The sequence below is a fragment of the Zosterops lateralis genome (genome assembly GCF_965231275.1).
Source record: "Zosterops lateralis genome assembly, chromosome: 13".
NCBI classification, from domain to species: domain Eukaryota; kingdom Metazoa; phylum Chordata; class Aves; order Passeriformes; family Zosteropidae; genus Zosterops; species Zosterops lateralis.
This window is the reverse complement of record NC_139773.1, coordinates 11213920-11235516: the sequence shown is the minus strand read 5'-3', so window position 1 is coordinate 11235516 and position 21597 is coordinate 11213920. Positions and strand designations below refer to the sequence as shown.

The 21597-nt window shown below is 41.7% G+C and overlaps 1 protein-coding gene across 4 annotated transcripts; it reads left to right on the top strand.

The window, feature by feature from the left end:
• The first annotated feature begins 6651 nt into the window (after nt 1-6651).
• Nucleotides 6652-21580, top strand: LOC310914435 (lamin-B3-like). 4 transcript variants are annotated; one of them, XR_014591037.1, is made up of 13 exons: nt 6652-7599; nt 11586-11742; nt 12476-12601; nt 13491-13661; nt 14564-14689; nt 14821-15041; nt 15706-15931; nt 16748-16855; nt 17695-17811; nt 17908-18009; nt 18143-18213; nt 19485-19516; nt 20054-20126. XR_014591037.1 is itself a non-coding variant. In XM_083870566.1 (12 exons), exons 1-12 carry the CDS (start codon nt 7235-7237, stop codon nt 20244-20246), a joined length of 1944 nt encoding a protein of 647 aa, XP_083726692.1. In that variant the 5' UTR covers nt 6652-7234; the 3' UTR covers nt 20247-21580. The 4 variants fall into 4 exon arrangements, 3 of the variants coding, with proteins under 3 accessions (XP_083726692.1, XP_083726693.1, XP_083726694.1); XM_083870566.1 differs by lacking the exon at nt 18143-18213 and having other exon boundaries at nt 20054-21580; XM_083870567.1 differs by lacking the exon at nt 19485-19516 and having other exon boundaries at nt 20054-20151.
• Nucleotides 21581-21597: the final 17 nt, after the last annotated feature.

Below are 21597 nucleotides of genomic sequence, written 5' to 3'. Positions count from 1 at the left end.
CATGGCTCTGGTTATGTTACTTTGAAACCATCCTATTTGAAAGGAAGATGAGCACCCAGAAAATAACAGTATTTGGAACATAAACATAGCCTTAGCCTACTAATAGGAACTACACAGAGTTTTGGACAGCACTTTCCTGATGGAATGTCTTGCATGAGCCTTTCCTTCTGATGGGAAAACAGGGCATTTTCCTATGTGAATCTTATTCTCAGTGAATGCTGATTTGTGTTCTCTTTTATCCAGTTTAATTTCTTCACCTCAGCCTCACTACACACTCCTGCCACTTTACTCTTGTCTCTCCAAACTTCCAGTGAATCTGGAAGCTTTGAAATTTTGACTCCTGTTGGAGGTCTTCATAACCTCTTCTGCTGAGCCAAGCAAAAACTGAATGAAACTCAGGTGTCCAAGCAAGATGTGATTGAAAACAAGGACTTCAAATTTCCCAGCACCTACAGCTCCATAGCAGACTCCTTAACACACACCCTAAAGTTAAAAGGGCCACAAATTTAAAGGTCCTGGTTGCTTAATTTACTGGAGAAGTTCATCAGCAATTTTGCAAAAACTAATAACCCACTTGAGTTTAAAATAAAACATCATTTTCTAAGAAAACATTTGACTTCTTTTTTGCCTACCCTGTCTTGTCTGTATGGATTACAAACTCTTCAAGGCAGAACTTCTGTTCTTTGCCTATTACATTATGTTTGCACATCCCTGGTCCAGGATCAAGTGCTTTAGGTATTACCTTAGTAGCAATTTTTACCATACAGTCTTTTAATTCCCACTCATGCCACATTAGCCCAGCAGAGTCAGTATAAGATTTTTGAATAACAAACTATAGCAATGCTTTTAACACTCAGTTCAGATGCATTTGTCTCTTGCTTTTAGCAAGGCTCTTTTATTCCACATGTGCCTTGTTTTTGCTGGTCTCTAAAATATGCATAATTTAAATTACATGGAAAATGACAACTCTAAAGCGTTTACTGTTCATAAAATTGTGAAATATGGACGTTTGCATTTATTATTTCATTGAACGCATAAGAGCAATGTCATCCATCTGTACAGCTGGCATGGGCTTTCATGAGGAAGAGGGTTGGAAATATGATGGTATTATCCTTTGTTTTACACAGACTTAAGACCATGTGTCTTCACTATCAAACACAGCCATGAAATATTTTGTAATTTCTTGACTTATATTCAATTGTAACAGAAAATTTCAACTTGCACTCAACAGTACAGGCAGAAGTGGCAGAGAAAAAAGATTCTGCAAGATATAGCTGCCAAAGGGCTAAACTGAAAAAAAAAAATAAATCTCCAGTCTGGCAAACAAAAAACTTCTGTTAAATCACATGATAACCACCGAATTTCACTTCCTGAACATTAACAGAAAACCTTTATAGAGAAGCCCAACACTTTTCTATTTATCTTTGCCCTGAAATGCAGGTAGACATACCTCTTCAACAGATTACACTTTTATATAATTATTTCCCCAAAACGAGTTCAAGTAAGAAAATCTGACAATCATGGAGGCCATTATTTCATCACAACAAAATCTTTATTACTCAAGAGAAAACACTTTTGGCTAAATGACAAACTTTAAATCCATTGAAACAGTGCAGAACAACCTTTGGCTCATAAGTCAGCCTTCTGAATAACATATAGCAAAATTGGAAGTATCCTGCAGAGGCCCCACACAGAAACTGCATTTTGGTTCAACGTCTCAAAGTTATCAGTAACAGAGGTGCACCTGATTGATTAATGAAAGCAAAATGTTAAATTTCCTGTAACTGGAGTAATGAGAACCCTGACGCAGTCTAATCAGTTCTTTGGCCCTGCACTGTATATGCACAGGGTGCTTGTTTACTCTGAAATAACAAGCCCTCCAGGGCAGAGAGCAATCACACACTGTCAACCTTCATGAGTACGTTATACCCTATAAAGAGTAAAGCCTCTTTGAGTATAAAGGTACAAAGTTCAGCCACAGCACCCCGTCTTTCATTTGTTGGTATTGTGGAACCCATTGCATTCCATGTAGATCCTTGCCCTGGGCTTTAGAAACAGCTCCATCAATACAGTAAGTAGAAGAAAATCCTCAAGGCTTACAGAAAGAAAAACTGCTTATGTATAGAGCTAAACATTATAGAAGTACCATCTCCCTCTTCAAATGACTCTAGAATTAACAAAAACCAATATAGTCAAATGGCCACTATTTCAAGTATTTGAATAAATATTTGTTCTTTCTTGTCTTTCAAATTCCTTTTAGTGCTTAAGCAAAATAACTTGTGGCTCATTTGCTTATTTATGATCCTATACAGTAGGAGCAAAACAAACACACCTTCAAATGGCACAAATTTACTTTTTGTCCTAGTTCACAGCCTTAACTAAAATGCTAGAATCAACATTTTGAGATACTTATAATACACTTACATGATCATTTTGTGGGTTTTCAAAATGCATTTTCAAAAGGATTTAGGTGATTATGTTTGGCATAATTAGAAAATATGAATTTGTATGGAGAAAGGTTGAATGCAGATAAGGCAAAATGAAAAGTTTATTGCAGAGGAAAAATAATTTATCTACACATGACTATGTGTTAACAGATATTCTTTCTAGCTTGCAAAATAATGTAACCCAGTGAAACTATAGATATGGAATATTGAAGTCCTGAACTTGTCTGCCATTTTCTTCTCATACACCAGTGACAATGACCTGTTTTCCTCATTCTGTGATGGCCCTCACTTCTGTGATTGTTAAAATAAAATGGTATTGAGTGCCATGTGGAAGAGGCAACATTTGCTGAATAAACAGAGGCTCTGAGTAAATCAATTATATTGCAAGTCATGGGCAACAGACAAAGGTCAGCAAGACCTGCCCTCACTGTAATGGCTCACTGGGGAAGAGCAAGAGCAAAGTGGGTGGCCTGTGTGTTACAAGATGACTTGTACATGTCACGACATCCACCACAACACACACCAACACGGAAATGGAAGAGATCATAAGGAAGGAATAAAAAAAAAATAAAAGGTTAGAAGAAACGCATGATACATCATTGAGATGAATACTAGTGGCACACAGAGTGAGGTTATGAAAAGAGAAGATGAATGCACACTTCATTGTGCACCTGCAGGCAGCAAGCCAGGTACTGAGCACAGCAGTACCAATACAGACTGTGAGTACCAACAGCTTCTGTGTTTGTAGCTGAGAGCAGAGTTTGGTCACTGGCAGCTGGAAACCAGGATAGCCTAAGCAAGGAACTTCCTCAGTGTTACCTACAAAAGGCTATTATCAAGTGTATTTTCTACATTTCAAATTCTAGCAAACAAAGTTTTGTTTACTTTTGCACCTGGTAAGGCCACAAATAAATTATTTTTTCCCCGTTACCAATTTATAGGAGGCTGTAGTTCCAAAGCAGACAAAAGCCACTACAAGCCAACTGGCTTGTACTGCTTAATTTAACCAAGCAAATAGAGGCATAGACTGGAGAACTGCAGAGGAGGAGCACTTGTGCAGTGATGTATTCTGCAAAGACCTTTCCCATCTCTCTGTACTACCACCAATGACACAGAAACTGCCCTTTAACCTTCCTGGTGGGTGATCTCTATTTTTCTCACAGAAAAGTGCCTACTCTGGTACTGTTATCAGGCCAACAGGACTCAATTTGTCCTCATTAGCTCTGGTCATGTGTTAGTCACTAACAGCTCTCTGTAAACAGACTGCTTAGGAAGGTATTTATTGATACATTCCAATGCCTCAGGGTAATATCATTTGAAACGGTATTACTGCTATACCTAGTAGCTCCTTAAGGTGTTATACTGTCTAGTGATTTCCTGATTTGTTTCCAGTGGATGTTTAGGAAAAGGCACCCTGGTGACTTACAGAGCAGAAAAACATTCAGAGTAAAACACCAAAATGCTACATTTTCCATTGTTTGTGCTGATTCTATAGGCATCTATGCCTATATTTTTCAGCACAGACAAATAGTGACAGAATTGTCACAATAGTCAAACCTGAGTGCTTACTATGTACAGCCTCAACTACATATAACCCTTGAAAAGTTATCAATTAAGTTATCAATTTAAAAAGTTATCCAAAGTTATTAACCCTTGAAAAGATATCAATTCAAGCATTTTGTATTGGGTCACCAAAGAAGTCTAAAAGTGATATTACTATCAACAACTTTCGCTTTACCTAAGTATGTAGCAGCCATGGCTCTAACAAACTGTCATCCAAGGAGTGGCCAAGTCCAGCTGCTTCCCAAAAGGACAGATGTTGTAATTCTCTAGGGAAATGGTCTCTCCCTCCTGACCCCCTGGAGTCCCTTAGCACTTAGAGTGACCCTTAATTCCTTCTTTGACCCCATTGGCTGTGGTCCAGCTATCTCTCCTCTGAGCTGGGAGGCTATAAATTGTCTCCCCTTCCTTTGTCCTATGTCTTTCCCCCCTGGAAATTCGAAGAATAAACGCCTGGGACAAAGGTTCCGGGGAAAGGGCCTCTTCTGAGATATCTCACCTTGTCCTTGGTATAATTCTCTCCAAATCCTCCTAATAACTGAGCTAGCTAAAGCCCCCAGGAGGAGGGCAGGAGAGTGAATATCTCAGACAGAGAGCCCAGTCAGGTGGGCAGGCTGCAGGGCAGGAGCCACACAGGCTGTGGCCCTGTGCCACTGCTCCTAGGTGAGAACACGGGGGCTAGAGGGGACAGCCAGGGCTGCAGAGAGCCCAGGCAAAGTTCAGTAAACAAGCTGGTACAAACCAAGCCAGAAAATCAGTCCATGGGCCACCAGGGCTCAGCAAAACCACAAGGGAGCATGAAGGGAGGGTTGAGAGCCAGGCCAGAGCTTAAGTGGAGCTCCAGCAGCCCTGGGCACAGCGTGGGCAGAAGCTTCAGTTGAGGCTGGTCAAGGTCATGAGGCTGTTAGTGCCCTGAGAGCCTTCACAATATTTTGGGACCAATATGGAAATACTGCTTACACCTGGCTGGAATTAGTTAGAAGATACCTATGGAAAAGGATAACGAAAAGTTTACTTGATTTTTTTTTCCTGCTTTTTATTGTATATTTATTGTTGTTTTCTTTTTTTCACCTCATTTCACCAACTCAAGATCAAGGGGTTATTAAGATACTTGAAAAAATCAACAATATTTTTTATTCCAACTTTGTGGCATCTGTTTATACTGTCTAAATCTCCCATATCTATCTTTTACTCTGATTTATTCTGGGATATGGACCTTTTCCCACATTTTCCCCCTTATCTCTTAATCCTGGAACATTTCTAATATCTTTAAACTTGAAACAGTAGGAAAGGATGGCACAGGCTTATCTCTGCAGGAATTCCTCAGCTATATTTGTGGTCTAAGCAATGCAGACTATCAAAGAAGAAGTCAGAAAAAAAAAGTCATGAAGAAAAGAATCAGCAACAGACTTCTATTATGCTTTTCTTAAGTTGCCTCCTTCTGTTCTCACACAGGGAGAGTAGGTCAAGAATACAAAAGATAAAACTAGCTCGGACTATTTTTGAACTATTTCTTTCAGCTGTTTTTGTTTGCATTATTACAAAGTCTTGGCAGACAAGAAAAAATATTCTTAGAATAGCAGGTTTCTTGCTTTGCCCTGCATCTGTTCCAAAACCATACAATGTATTTGAACAGCTGGCAAGTAACATGCAATGATCAAGCATGGCAATGACACATGATCACAGTGTTCTTTGTATAGGACTGAGGTTTCAAAGCTGAAATAAACCCTCAAATGTACACATCTTGGTCTTAGAGGTGCATGTTCAGATTTAAACCGTGCCCCCCCCCCCCTTTTTTTTTTTTAATTGAGCTTTCTATTGGCAATGAAGGACAAACAAGTACTCATTATATCAAAATAAAACGCTGGAACAGCTCTGCAGGAAGGAATTTCCTGGTGGTGTTACTCGGACAAGAACCAGAGGAGCTTAGTCTGGCTCTATGTCCCTCCCATGCTGCACATAGCTTTAGAATCTTGAAATTTATGTTTTGGGTTTTTATAAAAATGTGTAAAGGTGCTCAGAAAAAAAAAAAAATCTTTATTTTGGATTCACACCTTCATCTGTATCCTTATCTACTCTGTAACTTTGTGTCCAGAGGTATAAACGACTTAATTCTAAACTCCCCAGCTACACTCTTGGGACAAACTATGTTGTTCTATGTTACCTGCCTGTCCACCTATAAAGAGGAGCTTGAATTTATGCCTACAATCTTCATAAAAATCTATCTTTACATTTAAAGAACTCTAAGAGGATGCCAAGATTATTTTTCTGTGTAGGAAATAACAGCTTAAGCTAAGATCTTAATTGACATTTCTTGTAGCTGCTACAACAAACACTGTAATTTACAGTTATACTAATGTTCTGAGATTTTTATGCTCATACTGAATGAGTTTCCTACAGCATCTGCTCTCAGAAATGGAAGTTAAAAGGGGGAAATTAATTAGCTGGTAGAGAAAACTGACAATTATCAGTGTTCACATCACTACTAAAGAAGTGCTGAAGCAACTTTCTTACTAAACACTGATTTTTATTAAATGTAATTAGTGTAAGGCTTTACAGACTGCTCCACACATTTGTCTTCATGCAGGTTGTCTTTCTGCCTCCGTTCTTCCTTTTGCTCACACATCAGCTTTTAACCAGAATACTATATAAGTGGGATGGCTGACAGTAAAGCTTAAAACGCCCACAAAGAGCAGCACAAACCCGGTTATTTTCATCAGCTGAACAATTTGCAAAAAAAAAAAAAAAAAAAGCCCAGACACAACAGGCAGAGAGCACTGACGCAGCAGCATGCTGGAGTGTGAGCATCATTGCAGCTGTGGTGCATCTTCCTGAAGCTGGGAATTTGGGTTTGCCCCGACCCTTTGCACCGCTCTGTGAGAACGCAGGGCTGCGGGGGGTTTTGCCTTCCCCGCCTTCTCCGGGCAGCATCATTGGACTGATAAGATGCAGTAAGGGTACATGTGAAAAATAAATTAAAAAAAAAATTAAAAAAAAAAAAAAAAAAAGGGGGGGGGGGGGGGGCGGGAAGGGGAAAAAAATAAGAGTTTTCTCCATGGCTCGGCCGGGCCGGGGCGGCCGCGGGGCGCAGCCCGAGCCCTTTAAGCTGCCCACCCTCGGCGCGGGCCGGCGGCAGCTGGAGGCTATTTATACCGGGGCGGCGGCGGGCGCTGGGTGTCCTGCGCGGGGCGGGCCCGGCGGCGGCGGGGCCCGGAGCGGAGGCTGCCATGGCCACGGCGCTGCCCCCCACGCCGGCCGGCGGGAGCCGCTCCGCCGCCCGCTCCGCCGAGTCCCCGCTCAGCCCGGCGCGGCTCAGCCGCCTGCAGGAGAAGGAGGAGCTGCAGCAGCTCAATGACCGCCTGGCCGCCTACATCGAGCGGGTGCGGGCGCTGGAGGCCGACAAGTCGGCGCTGCAGCAGCGGCTGAGCGAGCACCAGGAGGGCAGCGACCGGGAGCTGGGCTGCCTGCGGCTCCGGTACGAGGCGGAGCTGGCCGACGCCCGCCGGGCGCTGGATGACATCGCCATCGAGCGGGCCACGCTGCAGGTGGAGCTGGGCAAGATTGGCGAGGAGCACCGGCAGCTGCACGTCAGGTCGGTGCTCCGGCCCCCAGCAGGCCTCCCTGCCCGGGGACACCCCGGGGAGCCGCCTCTCCGGGGCTCCTGCAGGGCGAGGGGAAGGGGGTGCTTCAGGCAGGAGCCCCTGGGTTGTGGGAGGAGTGCGCGGTGATGTTTCACGTCCAGGTCGTGCGGGTGTGATAACCCTGAAGATGTTGCCCTCTGGAGTTAGGAGGTGTATGGGTGCCTGTTCCGAAGGTGTGCTGGGATGACATCGAGTATCATCGATGCTGGGGGGTCACATCAGCACCTGCCTGAGATGGGCATGGGGCTCCTGCAGAGCGTGGGGTGCTGTGTGCTCTTCTGGGCTATGAATGCAGAGCTGCATGGGTTTGGCACCACACCTGTGTTTACAAACACTCAAGATGCTGGCAAGTATCTAGAAAGTTACGAAGCAGTGGAAGGAGTGTTTATATGGAGTCAGAATGCATCTTTTTGGGGCTGTTTAGCTCAGACTTTGCCTAGAGGGGAATACGGAGAGAAGATAGTTCTGGGAGCAGTGTGCCTTACCTGGTCCAGGTTGGTACTGCTCAGAACTTTTCCTAGTTGCTTTTGAGATGAGCTGCCTGCTGTTCTAGCTTGACTTTCTTGTAAGCTGTCTATCCTGAGGCTGGGCTCATCTTATCTGGGCTCAACAAGCCTCAACAAAGGCAATGTAAGTGCTGTCCCATCCTCCTGAAGGAGGAAGAAGTGTGTGAACAAGTGTTCAGTCCCAAAAAGCTTCCGCTTTAGAAATATACAACCTACTAGCACTGCTAGTTACTGTAATGTCCCATTGTACTCCTATATTAGTTATAGACTTGTAATAATTTGGATGTCCACAGGCCCCTTGCATCCTGTTATAAACTTGTATCAGAGCAAATTTAGGCACCAGCTTCTTCTTTTAATGCTTGGAGGAAGTATTGCCCCTTCACAGACTCAGTATGACTCAAGTAGCTGGTCTAGTTGGGAGTAAAACATGCTTTTAACTGTAAGCTTCTGTTTCCAGCTGCACGGTTGTTGGGCTTGTCTCTGGCATGCTGGGTTTTGGCTCACAGATCTGTTTCATAAATCTAACCAGCCACTTGAGTGGACAGTGAGGAGAGGGGTAATGCCTGTTCTAAAACTTTTCTGATGCTCTTTGTGTTTGTATAACTCTGGCTTTATTTGTAAAGCTTTAGACTTGGCAGAAATGCAGTCCTCTAGACTGTTTGGTTTGGTTTTTTTTCCTTTACAATAACTAGGTCTTAGAAGTGGTTAAATTTACAGCTATGGGAAATGATATGTGGTACATATTGGTTTCTGAAAGGACTAGACTCAAGTCCTAATATTAATGTGTGTTGTATCTGGGCTGCCTAACTGTAAATGTCTCAGATGACTTGGAACAAACTTCGAGGGTATCGTGTCCTTAGATTTATACACTCTTTAAATAACCTGGTGGCTGTTTAACTCTTATAGAATGAAATCTCACCAGATAATTTCCCAACAGCATTGACTACTGGCTCTTATTAACCACCAATTAAGAAACTCAAGGTTTTAGACAACAATAAACTGATTGCATTTGGTTTTTTACTACTTAAACAATGGTGACTGGAAGCAGGCCAAAGATGTTTGGGGAGGAGGAGTTGTAGATAAGCATGTTGGTTTGATTCAGAGCCTCAGGAAGGTCAAAGCATCTGAGGTAACACAGCAGAGAAAGACAAGACGAGTTCCTTTCTGCAGCAGAGAGTGTGGATGTGCATTTTGCTCCTGAACGTGCCAAACACAGTGTAGCAGCTGACATTGTAAGAATGAATTCTGTACGTGCTGCTGACCTCCTTTGGCCTTGACAAACTGGAATCTATTTCAAACACACCTGAAAGCTTTTGGTAAAATTATTTAAATTCTCCAGATCAAGCCTATATGACATCCTGATTTACAAGGAATGTGATTGGCAGTGCCTCAAAGTTTTTGCTTGTAATTGATAGTCTGTAGGCCACACTTAGCTCTGGCATGGTTGGTAATATGGAATGTTGCAGAGTACTGTAACTGTCACTGCTTGCTGCACAGGGCTGTAAAGTGGTGTTCTGAACCCCAAACTTGGATTAAAAGGGCAGTAAATGCTCTTGTCTAAGTCAGGCTTGTGAAATTGTTGTTATTAAAGAAATGTCTCACTCCAGGGTTCTTTGAAAATAATATTTTTCAGGAAAGAATCCAGGAAACCTGAGCCTGGCTGTCAGATGCTTACACTGGAAAATGAACTGTTAAAACAGATACTAATGGAATTTCAGATTTGCACAGACTTTGATTGCAGAATGAAGTTTATATCATTGTAGGATGAAACAGTCAATATTATGTAGTGCTATTGACATACTTAATATATCTAGTATAGTTAGTGGTAGTGGTGGCAGAGACCCCAAAAGGAAGGTGAATAACTAATACCTGGAAAAGAACTAAACCTTAAATACTAAAACTACAGCACATTATCTTGTTTTTCACTGTTAGCAGGGCTATGTTTCTCCTAGAGTCCAAGTAAAGAGTAAATAACTTCTAGCACAAGGCAGTCAACAAATGCCTCTGCAAAGCAGGGCTGGAAAAGGCCTTGAGCGAGCACCTGATGCAGCAGCCGCAGGCCTGTGCTGGAACCAGCCATACCTGCACTCTTCCAGCAGATTTTGTGTAACCCTTATTTTAAATTCCAGATGATGGAGATTCCAGAATATCCCCCCCAGGCTGTGTGTTTCAGTGGTGAACTGTCAGTTTCCTCTCCCTAACATCTAACCCACGTATTCCTCCCTGCAGTTTAAGCCTGGAGCTTCCTGTCTTTTCCACAATAGACATGGAAAACAGATTCCCTAACTCTATGCAGCAGTTCTTCACGTATTTAAAAATTGTTCTGTCTCTTGTCACTTTTTGCTTCTCTAGACTAAACAACCCTTAGTATTTTCCAATCTTTCCTTGCAGTTCAGGCTTTCTAGAGCTGATCAATCCTGCAGAATCGCTGGACTCTTGCCAACTGGTCTCGGTTATCCACTGGAAAACTCATTGTACGAGTCGACACAACTTTGCCACTTGGCAGAACTGATATTGCAAAAAAAAAAAAAAAAAAAAAAAAGGAGAGAGAACTTCCTTTACTCTTTGTAATCTCAAATAGGAGTTTTGGGCAGGGACTGTGGATAGTGGGCAGGCAATTGCAGGGATTTTAAAAGTTGGAGCAGCCTGGGGAATTATCACAGTGTTCTTCCCTGATAGGAACTCGTTGTGGGCCCTTCTCACACTTCTCCACTGTGGTGCCGATGGCAGCTGAGGAGTGTTGGCCATGCCGGGTGTCCCTGCGGTTTGGTGTGGGGCTGGTCTGGGCTCTGAGGGCCGAGCCCCCCTCACGCTGTGCCCGCACCGCGCTGTGAGGGGACGGGAGGGGACGGGACAGGAGGGGGCCGCTGGCGGCGGTGCCTGAGGGGCTGCAGAGCCCAAGCCCGGCGGGGCAGCTCCCCGGGCTGGCCGGTGGCCTCAGAGGGACAAAGCTCTCCCTGTGTGCCGCGGGCAGGACATCCCGGGCCGCGGGCAGGAGGAGGAGGAACGGCACCGGCAGCAGCCCCAGCCCCGCTCCGCCCCCTGAGGGACCGGCCCGGCCCGGCCCGGGTGTCCTGAGGCGTTTCCTCTGGGGCCAGGGGTGTCCGTGAAGGATCGTCCGGCCCCGGTCACTGACCGTGCCCAGCCCTCCCCGTGCTGTCCCTTCCCTCTCCCGTTGGGAATGCCGTGGAAAATAGCTGGCTTCCGCATGGGCTGCGCCCTGAACGAGCTGGAAAATGGGTCAGGAATCTCTCTGGTGTAACCAGTGATGCTTGTCGGAGCGCCCTGGCCCGTTTGTTTTGTGCTCTCTCTCACCGTGAGCCTGACAAGCCTCTCCTGTGTTTAACCACAGACCCCTCTGAAGGGAAACACATTGAGAACAAAATCTCCCTCACTAGCTGCACTTAACAGTGTAAAAATCTCCCTTGTAGGAACTCTAAAAGAGAAAGTGATTTAAGCGTGGCCCAGGCCCGTGTGCGAGACCTCGATGCGCAGCTAAATGCGAAGGAAGCTGATTTAGCAACAGCCCTGAGTGAGAACCGGACTCTGGAGAATGAGCTCCGTGAATTAAAGGATCATGTACTCAGTGTAAGGCTTGCTACTGGAATATAAACTTTGCCTTTGCTCCTGCAGTTCTTGCTTGATTTTCCTCAATTAGTTATTGATATTTAAAAGCAGAGAAAGCCTGGTAACTATGACAGTGACAGGTAGACAAAAGGATTTCCACAACCTTGCTGATGGTAAATGCTACTGGTGGTTTCCATAAAACTTCCACCTGTTGTAGGTACCTTTAATTCTGTGACCATAGGATGTAATGTTTCTTGTTCTAAAGTCAAAGCAAGATGAAATACACTGCTATAGTCCCTGTAGCATTCTCTAACACATCAGGAAAGTGTACAATACTGAAACTGTATATTAGTTTGTCAACATAGGCTGAATTTGGAGGATTAACTGTCAAAATTATATTAGAAGTTAGGAAGAAGTTTGGAATAATTACAGTTTTAAAGAGGAGGAATATATATGGATAATACGATTGATTCATCAGAAGTCTACTTTGAGGACTCAAATTTAGCTAGTGGGATTAAGGGCTGTTCTATATTTGCCTTGGGAGAAATCTGGTCTGCATGACAATTAAATAGGATTCTATATGTTGCTGATATTTGGATCCCACTGACATAAGAATTTCCAGAGTAAACCACTTCACTCAAGCAGTGCATTTTGGTTGCTGTGGTAATTAGGTTGAATGACCTGTAACAAATTGGCTGCCGAACTTGAAAAAATACCTCTTAATTTTGGTAACCCTGTTGTCTATCTTTTCTAGCTGAATCTGTCACTGGAGGATACTAAAAAGCATCTCAACAGTGAAATGTTGAGGAGGGTGGACCTAGAAAACCATATGAAAACTTTGCAGGAAGAAATGACGTTCCAGAAGCGCCTTCATGAAGATGTATGTTTTAGCTTATTAACAAGGCATCCTTTTATGTGTCCATGATCCCTGGATACACTTAAAGCCCATCTTAACGTTGCTTTTATCTCTAAAAAGGTAACTAGCAACCTATGGCAGCCCATCAGCTCATAACATCCACCTAACTAGAAAGGCTTAAGAAAGTACACGGCCTCATCTTAACTGGGATAGTATCAATAGGTATCAGGGATGTGACAAATTTCCTAGGTTGCTCTTACAAGATAACTGAAATCCCAATATATTACTTTGTGTAAGTGATAGTGCGTATATTAGTTACTGTTGAATGATTCCAGATGTTTACTTGAAGCCTAAAGTAAGTGAAGAAGTTAAGCAACTTGTGTTTCCAACTTCCTTAACATTTCTCAGAGGTGTCTTTATGAGATAAGTCAGTACATATAGCTAAATAATTAGTTTACATATGAATGTAAACCAACTTCCTTCTCACTGGTAGGAATCTCAGAGTGTATGGTTTGATAGAGAATTCTGATTTTTCTTACCAACTGCTATTACTTCTTTGAATAGAACAAGAATAAGTGAAGTAACAATGCTTAAAGAAACTGAACTGTGTATGTATGTGTTCTAAGTTGAAAAATGAACAGAATCTATCTGGTTCGAAGAATTAGTCTTACAAATTAAATATTTACTACATTTATTAGTTTAAGCAATGGTGGCAGTGAGGTGGAAGAACAACAGTGAGGCAGCAAGGTGGATGTGCCAGACTTAATGGAGTAATAATATATGAATAAAGATGAATTACTGTATGCTCAATGATAAATCTGCTTCAGCAGGGAAGGACTTGTGAAGCTGGTACACTAAATCCAGTTTCAAACTGTATTGGCTTGTTTATTCTCTGAGAAATTTCTTCTCCTAGGAGCTCAAGGAGACAAAAAGAGTCCATGAGAGCAGGATAGCAGAAGTAGAATCTGGCCGCCAAAGAGAATTTGAGAGTAAGCTCTCAGATGCTCTGCAGGGGCTCAGAAAAAAACATGAAGAACAAATTCAAGGTTACAAAGACGAGATGGAGCGAACATTCAGTGCCAAGGTGAGTTTGTAACAGATGATAAGTAAAACAAGATTGAAGTTCTCTGCACCTTGACATAATTAAGGTCACAGTGGCACAGACAGCTGAGGGATGGAGCCCCTGCATTCACTGCAGAGCTTCTTGGCATAAGTTGTTACAGAATCTCAAAGCAGTATCAAATTTGACAGTAGGATTTCTGCAAACATTTGATCCTAAACAAAACTGGTTCAAGCATAAATACAGGCAGTGACTAGGAGAAGTTGATGATATTTCAGACTTCTGACAGATTTAGGACCAAGGTGTGTTATGTTTGTATTAAGCAATTTCAGTCTTGAATAAAACCTCTTTTCCTACACACCAACTTGCATGCCAACTCAAGGAATTTCTTTGGATGCCTGTGTTTCTATTTCCACTGAAAATTCTGTAAGTACTTCTTGAAGGAGTACTTTACCCTTTCTTGGGACATCTTAAGACTGAGGTATTTGTAGAGCAATTCAATCCTGCTTGTAAATAAGCACAAATTCTGTAATTATAGACCTTTGGGGGAAGAGTGATAATAGTTTGATTTGTACATCCAATATCCTGCAGCTCTATGCTTTGACAAGCAGCTTCTAAAAAGTGTCTCCATTGTTCTTCTGGAGAATCAATTTACTTAATATCCATACAAAATCCTCATACATTACTAAAATATCCTAATCCAGAAATTTTCACTACCTGATCATTTTCTGACATAAATGTCAAACTTGTGTAAACCTCTCTGGAAAGCAATACAGAACTTTCTGACCTGGACTTTATTGGTATCTGCACACTTCAGTAAAAGATAACTATTTCTAGATGTAACAGGTGAAAATTATTTGGTTTTCCTTCCTTATTTATAATACATGCTAATGTGCAACTCAGGACTGACAGTGACTTATCCACAGGTGGAGAATGCCCTGCTAGCTGCAGCAAGAAACAGTGAGTTTGCCAATGCTGCTCGGGAGGAACTGATGGAAACACAGAAGAGAGTTGATACTCTGGTATCTCAAGTTAATCAATATCAAACCCAGGTACTGTCTTTATTTGTATAACATTATAATTATTTTAACTTACTCTCAATTCAAAATATTGGCCTCTTCTGTCTAATCTTCACTTATGGTTTGATTTTTTTTTTTTTTTTTCCCCCTCCCCTTAATTTTAGAATGTTGCTTTGGAGAGCAGAATAAAGGAGCTCCAGAATTTGCTGGATTATGATCGTGATCTCCATCGGAAGCGTATGGCTGAAAAGGAGGAAGAGATGGCACAAGCTCAGAGGCAGGCACAAACACAGCTGGAAGAGTATGAGCATCTATTAGATGTGAAGCTGGCTCTAGACTTGGAAATAAATGCGTATAGAAAGATGTTGGAAGGAGAGGAACAGAGGTAGGCTATGACAAGATCTTCATTATGAGACCTTGCTGCATTCAAGACCTCTAAACTAACTCTATCCTTCAGAATGTGGGGGGACAAGAAACAAACATTAAGCACATCATTAATATAGTTATTCAGTCACTGAAGCATCTTCTGTAAATTGTATTTATATCCCACATCTACCACATGGTACAGTAAGATGAAGTAACTTCATAATCCAGCTGATAAAATTGAAAGGTCCATTAAGCATTCGTCAACTGTCTCAAAGTTCTTTGCTACATCTTAAAGAGCATTCAAGTTCCATGCATGAAGCTGGGAACTTGGATCAACTTGCCTGTGCAGATGCGTGCATCGTGAGAACATGAACTCTGAATATATGCTAAGAAGGATCAAAAACTTAAAATTATTTTCACTGAAGATTGTGTCTGTTGAGATTTTAAAGGAATATTTAGTGCAGTTGTGAATCTTCTATTAATATAAGCTTGCTCTGAACTCTCGAGCTGTCTTCCAAACTTAACAAACCACCTAGCTACACTTGCCAATAAAAGTAAAATTTCATATTCATGGAAAGCTTGGCTATAGGAAGCTGTTAGGCTTGGATGTAGTGGGAGGGTAGACATGAGAAGAAACAAAGCATGTCAGATAGTCAGGTGAATGTTATCTGACTCTCCCCTAGGCTAAAGCTGTCACCCAGTCCAGCTCCACACAGCACGGCAACTCAAGCAGCAAGTCAGGGGCGACGATTCCTGCATGGGAAGAAAAGGAAAATCAGAGAAACCAAAAAGAGGGAGCCTAGTGCTGCATTTAAGACTATTCAGCATGTTTCAGCTACTGGAAATATATCTATTGAAGAGATTGATGCAGATGGGAAATTTGTCAGGCTTAAAAATCACTCCAATGAGGTACTTCCATTTGCAAGTCTGCATTGCAATGTATGACTGCTTGGGAATGGCTTTAGCTTAGTGACAGACTAGAGACTGAACTTTGGTACTACAGGTGCTCTGTTCCCAGGGCTGTCTGGGAACCACCCTCTGGGTGGAGGTGCAGGGGGTTCTGTTATGCAGAAATCAAACACCTTCAGCTGTTTGCCATCAGATTCAAGCTAGCAGTACCAGAAGTACTACTTCTCCTTGATGAACTAAATAGGGTGTCTAGTAAATTGGATAAAGATGGTTCACATTAGCTGAAAATACTTAGAAAAGCTAAAAGGTTGAGTAGAGTTGGTGATATCTAATCTCTGCAGAGAATTTAGCTGGCCAATTATTTAATTCTTCCACTAGTTTAGTTTGCAAATCTAGAACTATTAGAATTCATCATCAGGATTTAAAAACATATGGCTTGTAGTTTAGCCATTTCAGCTTGAAATACAGAATGACCTGTGAAGTTTTAAGATGTGTATATATATAGTTGGTAGGTGGCCATGGGAAACTTCATTTATCAGAATCTCCCTGGTAAAGAGTATCATGACCTTCCTGTTAATGGAAGGTAAGAAGAGGTGTGGCTTAACTTGACTAAGATTAATCCTAAAGTATAAGGAGAAAACATAGGGAGGCTTTAATGGAAATGTGGCTGCTTCTTCAAAATTGTCAGATACTTGTATGCTACATGAGTGGAACTAAAACTGGCCCATGACTCTGGAAAGAACCTTGTGTTTGAATCATGTGGTGTTGGTCTGTAATGCTGGTCTGTAATGCTGAGAGAATTTTCTTGTCCCACAGGATCAACCTCTACATGGCTGGGTGTTGAGACGACGTATTGAAAGCGTGGCAGATGTTACCTACAAGTTTCCTTCACGGTTTACTCTTCAGGCAGGACAAGAAGTTACAGTAGGTATTGTGTTTGTAAAACTTCCTTAGAGCTCTATTCTTATGTTATGTTAGATGTCAGTAGAGATTCCTGTAATATGGAAAACTAAATAGATACTTCAAGTGTCTAAAGAACTAAATTTCTTATTTTATGTGGAGATAGATACGGGGGAAAATCCTTGAAGCAACCTGATCTGAAATACTAAATAGATTTCCTCAAAAGCTTGGACAGAACTTGGATCATCCCAGATTGCAGTGTGCTCTAATTGTAAACAGAATCATGGTATTCTAGTTTTTCTTAGGGTTTCCCTGTGACTTGATAGAAGTTCTGTAGACTCACTCTTGCTAAAATCTTTAGCCTACTCCAGGTCAGCAATGCCAAGCTCATGATTTGTAGTACTAAGTGAAATACCAGCTCTAAAATCATACTCTAAGTATGTGTAGATGTGATGTAAGAGCTGAACACTTGCTACTCCACACTGTGGAGGAGTCTGCTCAACAGCACTGTGAGTGACCCCAGGTGAGAGGCTCTTGCACACACAAATTGCTGCCCTGAGCATGTCTGTGACTGTGGCTTGGTTCTATGACTCAAATGTTCTGTATGGCCAGCCAGGGCTACCTCTACACCGGATACAAGTTAACAGCCTTTTCTGCAGTGTTTTACAGTCTTCAGCTAGAAAAACTTTACCACCATTCTTGGTAGTCCTGAAAAGAACTAACTTGCCAAGGATTGCAGTGGTTCAGTTTGTCCTACTGGATGTCTTTGGTATTAAAATACTTAATAGCTATATATGTTAAACTGAATTGTAATCTAACTACAGAAAAAGATTCTTCAGAAGCTTGCTGTAAATCTGTTTCAGATCTGGGGTGCAGCTGCTGGTGTAAGCCCAGGTCCTAGTGATCTGGTCTGGAAGTCTCAGAAGTCCTGGGGAGCTGGGGATAATATTGGTGTTACACTCATTACAGATGATGGTGAGGTAAGTGAAATAATAAAACACTTCTACTGTCCTAATGCCAAACTTGTTTGTGCTTCATTTCTGAGGGGTCTTAGTGGCAATTCAATTGTATTCTAGGAACTCGCAGAGAGGAAGATAATGCTTGTACCCAGAGAGGAAAGTGAGCAAGATGATGATTATGAAGAAATAACTGGCAGTGAAGCAGAATTTGCATCTCAGGTAAGCTGCCTGAAGTTTAAATATATGCTGTCAGCAGAGTCATTCAGTGGCCATTTCTTGTCCTTACTAAATGAAAATACTGCTTCAAGTACTCCTCATATCCTGCAACTCTTAATGTTTTTCTTGATGTCAGACCAAAAGAAGAAGAAAAAAGAAATGTTGTTTGGTTTCATGATAGTGGTTCCTGTGAGCATCCTTAAGCAGGTGAGATGGTGAGAATCATGCTTGTCACCTCATAGAAAACTTGCTTCATCAGTAGTGCTTCAGTCTCTTGTCCCACGTAGGATGTAGCTTGCATGGCTTTGCATTGGAAATGCAACTGAAATTTCGCTTATTCTCTGAGTATGATCAAACAGTAGCATTAATTATTTGATATCTTATTACTGACACCCTGAAAATACCACCTTTAATGTCTGTTTCATCTGAATATCTGACTGAATTAAAGCTGTTACCTAAGAACAGAACAAAGATTTACTTCTTCTGTAGGATGAAGTGACTTGACACTTCAGTATCCCTAGCTTGCTTTTAAGATGATTTCAGTGTGAACTTAAGGTCAATATACTTGCAAATTTTTGGCTACAAATTTGCAAGGTGCAATATCCTGTGCAAGACTATCCAGCCCTGTCAAATGGCTTTTGACTGACCCTAATATGAGTCTGAACTGATGTGTTTTGGATACTCCTACTGTACTTGGATATACTACTAGCTATCTTTAATTGCTGAAATAGTCTAAACCAACTAATATGAGGGCTTTAAGTTGGTCCTAACCAAACAATTGTAGCCTGTACTTGACTCAAGCTGGTTTGTGTCTTGATCTCAAACAGTACTATGGTACAAACTCCAAAGCCTGAGAGCAAGGGGATGCTTAGCTAAAAACTCTCTCCTTCCTGCTGACAATTGTTAAGCTACCACAGCTCTTCCCAAAGCTGGTTACAAGGAGTCAGATCTTACTGCACTAAGTTAAAGCTCCCACTGCCATTTCCTAGATATTTTCATAATGTATCTGCCTGAAAACTAACTTGAAAGTACCTTAGTACTGTCTTTCTGAAAAAAAAATGTACCTAAACAGGCAGTTACTCCCTGCTGCCTTTTTTTTTTTTTTTTTTTTTTTTTTTTTTTTTTTTTTTCCTTTCAAACAGAATCTGGGTAAATCTGTTACCACAATACCATGTGGCTTAAAGGATCTTTATCAGTCTCCTGACTTGCATGCACATTCTTGTAATATTTTCAGTCTCACTGAAGGATGGTGAGACCCCATTAAATAGGCTATTGAGAAGGTCTTTAATGCTGTTCTGCCCTCTGGGCTCTTAGTGATACAAGCTCCTTCTCATACTCAAGAGTAGAGCCTCTCCTCAAGGGTGGCTTCTTTTTGTTTCAAAAGGCATTTTTTGAGTTCACTTGTATGACTTGTTTAATAAACAGTGATGGAAAGTAAAAGTAACTTTTTTCCTTACACTTCTAATCTGTTTTATCAGCAACTTTACAATACAGTTGTGTGCCATTTATGGTAAGAATCAATTCTAATACTTCCAATCAAATTTTAATGTCATTCCTGTTTGCTGAATTCCTATTAAACTTTTGACATTAATACCTATATGCTTCTATTGCCTCGATAGTACTGAAATGGCTGCTTAGTAAACAGAAGTTAACTTGTTGCATGCAGTAAAATAATGAGAAGAATGCATGCTGTGCTTCAAAGGAAGGCTTTCCAAATTTTGCTCTGCTTTTACTATCCTAAGGAGGGCAGCATGTTTCTGCATGCCATCAGGTTCTGATGCCTGGGAAGTGAGGTAGTGATGGGCAGTCTGACAGCATTTCTTTAAGGAAGGCACAGGCTTATGTATTGCATGGACTTCAAGACTTGTGTAGTACAGTTCATGTACTGCCTCTTGAAAATCTGCTTTGCTTTATTAGTAAGTAATTAAATCTGCAAAGTGCTAAAAAGCCTACCTGCCTATATGAGGATCAAGTAGGTAACCAGCAAGAAATATTAAGTTTGTACACATGCTAATTAGTCTAATATTTTCATGATTTCTCTCTGCAGCAAAATGAAGATCCCAGCTGTTCTGTCATGTAATGTGGACAATCATCTTAGAAACACCTCTCAGTCCCCGGTGACACAGACTGTGTGTTTGTTGATATCTTCTGTAATATCTGGAATTTGGAATTCACATATTCCATCTGATGTCTTTGTGAGAAGCATTGTCCATAACACAATGGAATTTCCTACCTTCTGATCCTGGACCCTGGCCTTGGATTCACTGATACAAAGAGTAGTAGAATACAAGCTCCATGGGAAGTTATTTTTACTTTTACACAAGGATCTGGTTTCTGTGACCTGCTGAAACAGAGGAGGGTACAGAGTTTACAAAGCTTCTAAACATGTGCCCTAAAAGGATGTTAAATACTTGACAATGAACATGAGGCTGCCTATTCTGATACGGTGTTCTCCAAAGGCAATTTCTCTTTCCAGGCTGAGTGGGAAACATGGGACCGATCACACCTTTGCACCTTGAGCAAGTCTGAAGTAAAACACTGTCCAGAAAGAGTGATGGGTGTCTGAAATGTTTCCTGCTCAGATCCTGATGCAGAAATACATAAAACTGGTCTGGATCACTTCCTAGAGTGAAACACTTTAGAATTAAAAGCAAGTTGTAAAAAATATTCCTGCCTGTTATTAAATGTACTGTTTCTATACTCTAGCAGCTGGAAGTCCCCGTTTCAGTATTGTATATTCTTAGATACAGTGTATCACAGCAGAGCTGTGCCAGCCTTAACTTGGAAAAATGTATCCTGGAAATGTGAAAAAGCATCTCATTCTGACAGAGCAGGCACTGTGACCAGTGCTGCTGGCACTGTTTGATTGGTCCCAACTGCTTTCTAAGGGGCTAGAGAGAAAAATATGCTAGTCAAAAATCAAAACTAGAGAGCCCCAACTGTAGTGAAAAACACATCAAACTTGCTGCTCTTGGAGCCCTGATGTGTTAAACCTCCCTGCAGGCTGCAGCTGTGTGTGTCTATAGGACAGCTGGGGGAAAACTGGTTCTGGGCCAGTGTGCAGCTCCCTGTCACTCCGTGCTCCAGGGGAAGCCTGTCCTGTAACCCTCAGGAGGGGACAGTCAGCCTCGGGGGCACTGCAGTCACTCTGTCTCTCCACCCAACTGCTCCCCTGCTGGCCCTGGGGAAAGGAAGGGCTTTGAGCCACATGAAATAAACTTCCACCTGAGAGCAGGAGGGAAGCAGCTGAGCCTGCAGATTTCTCTCAATGCTGGAATAGTGTTTTGGCTGTCTTTTAACTTGCCAAAGTCTTCAGTTCCAAATTCAAGACCTGCTTTGTGTTAGGATGCAGGTGTTAAGGTGAGGTTTTCCTTATGCTAGCTTAAACTCTTACATTATTTAAGAATTCTAATTTTGAGACATCAAGAGTAGATGCTGGCTTAAGACTTGTTCCACCTCAAACAATAGAAATAGTTGCTGCTCTAACTTTGCTGTATTTATCTTAATTTCTTAAAACTTTTTTAACTATTAAAGATATTTTTCATGTATATAAAAGCAGTCTTGGATTTAAATATTTGCAGATTAAATAAT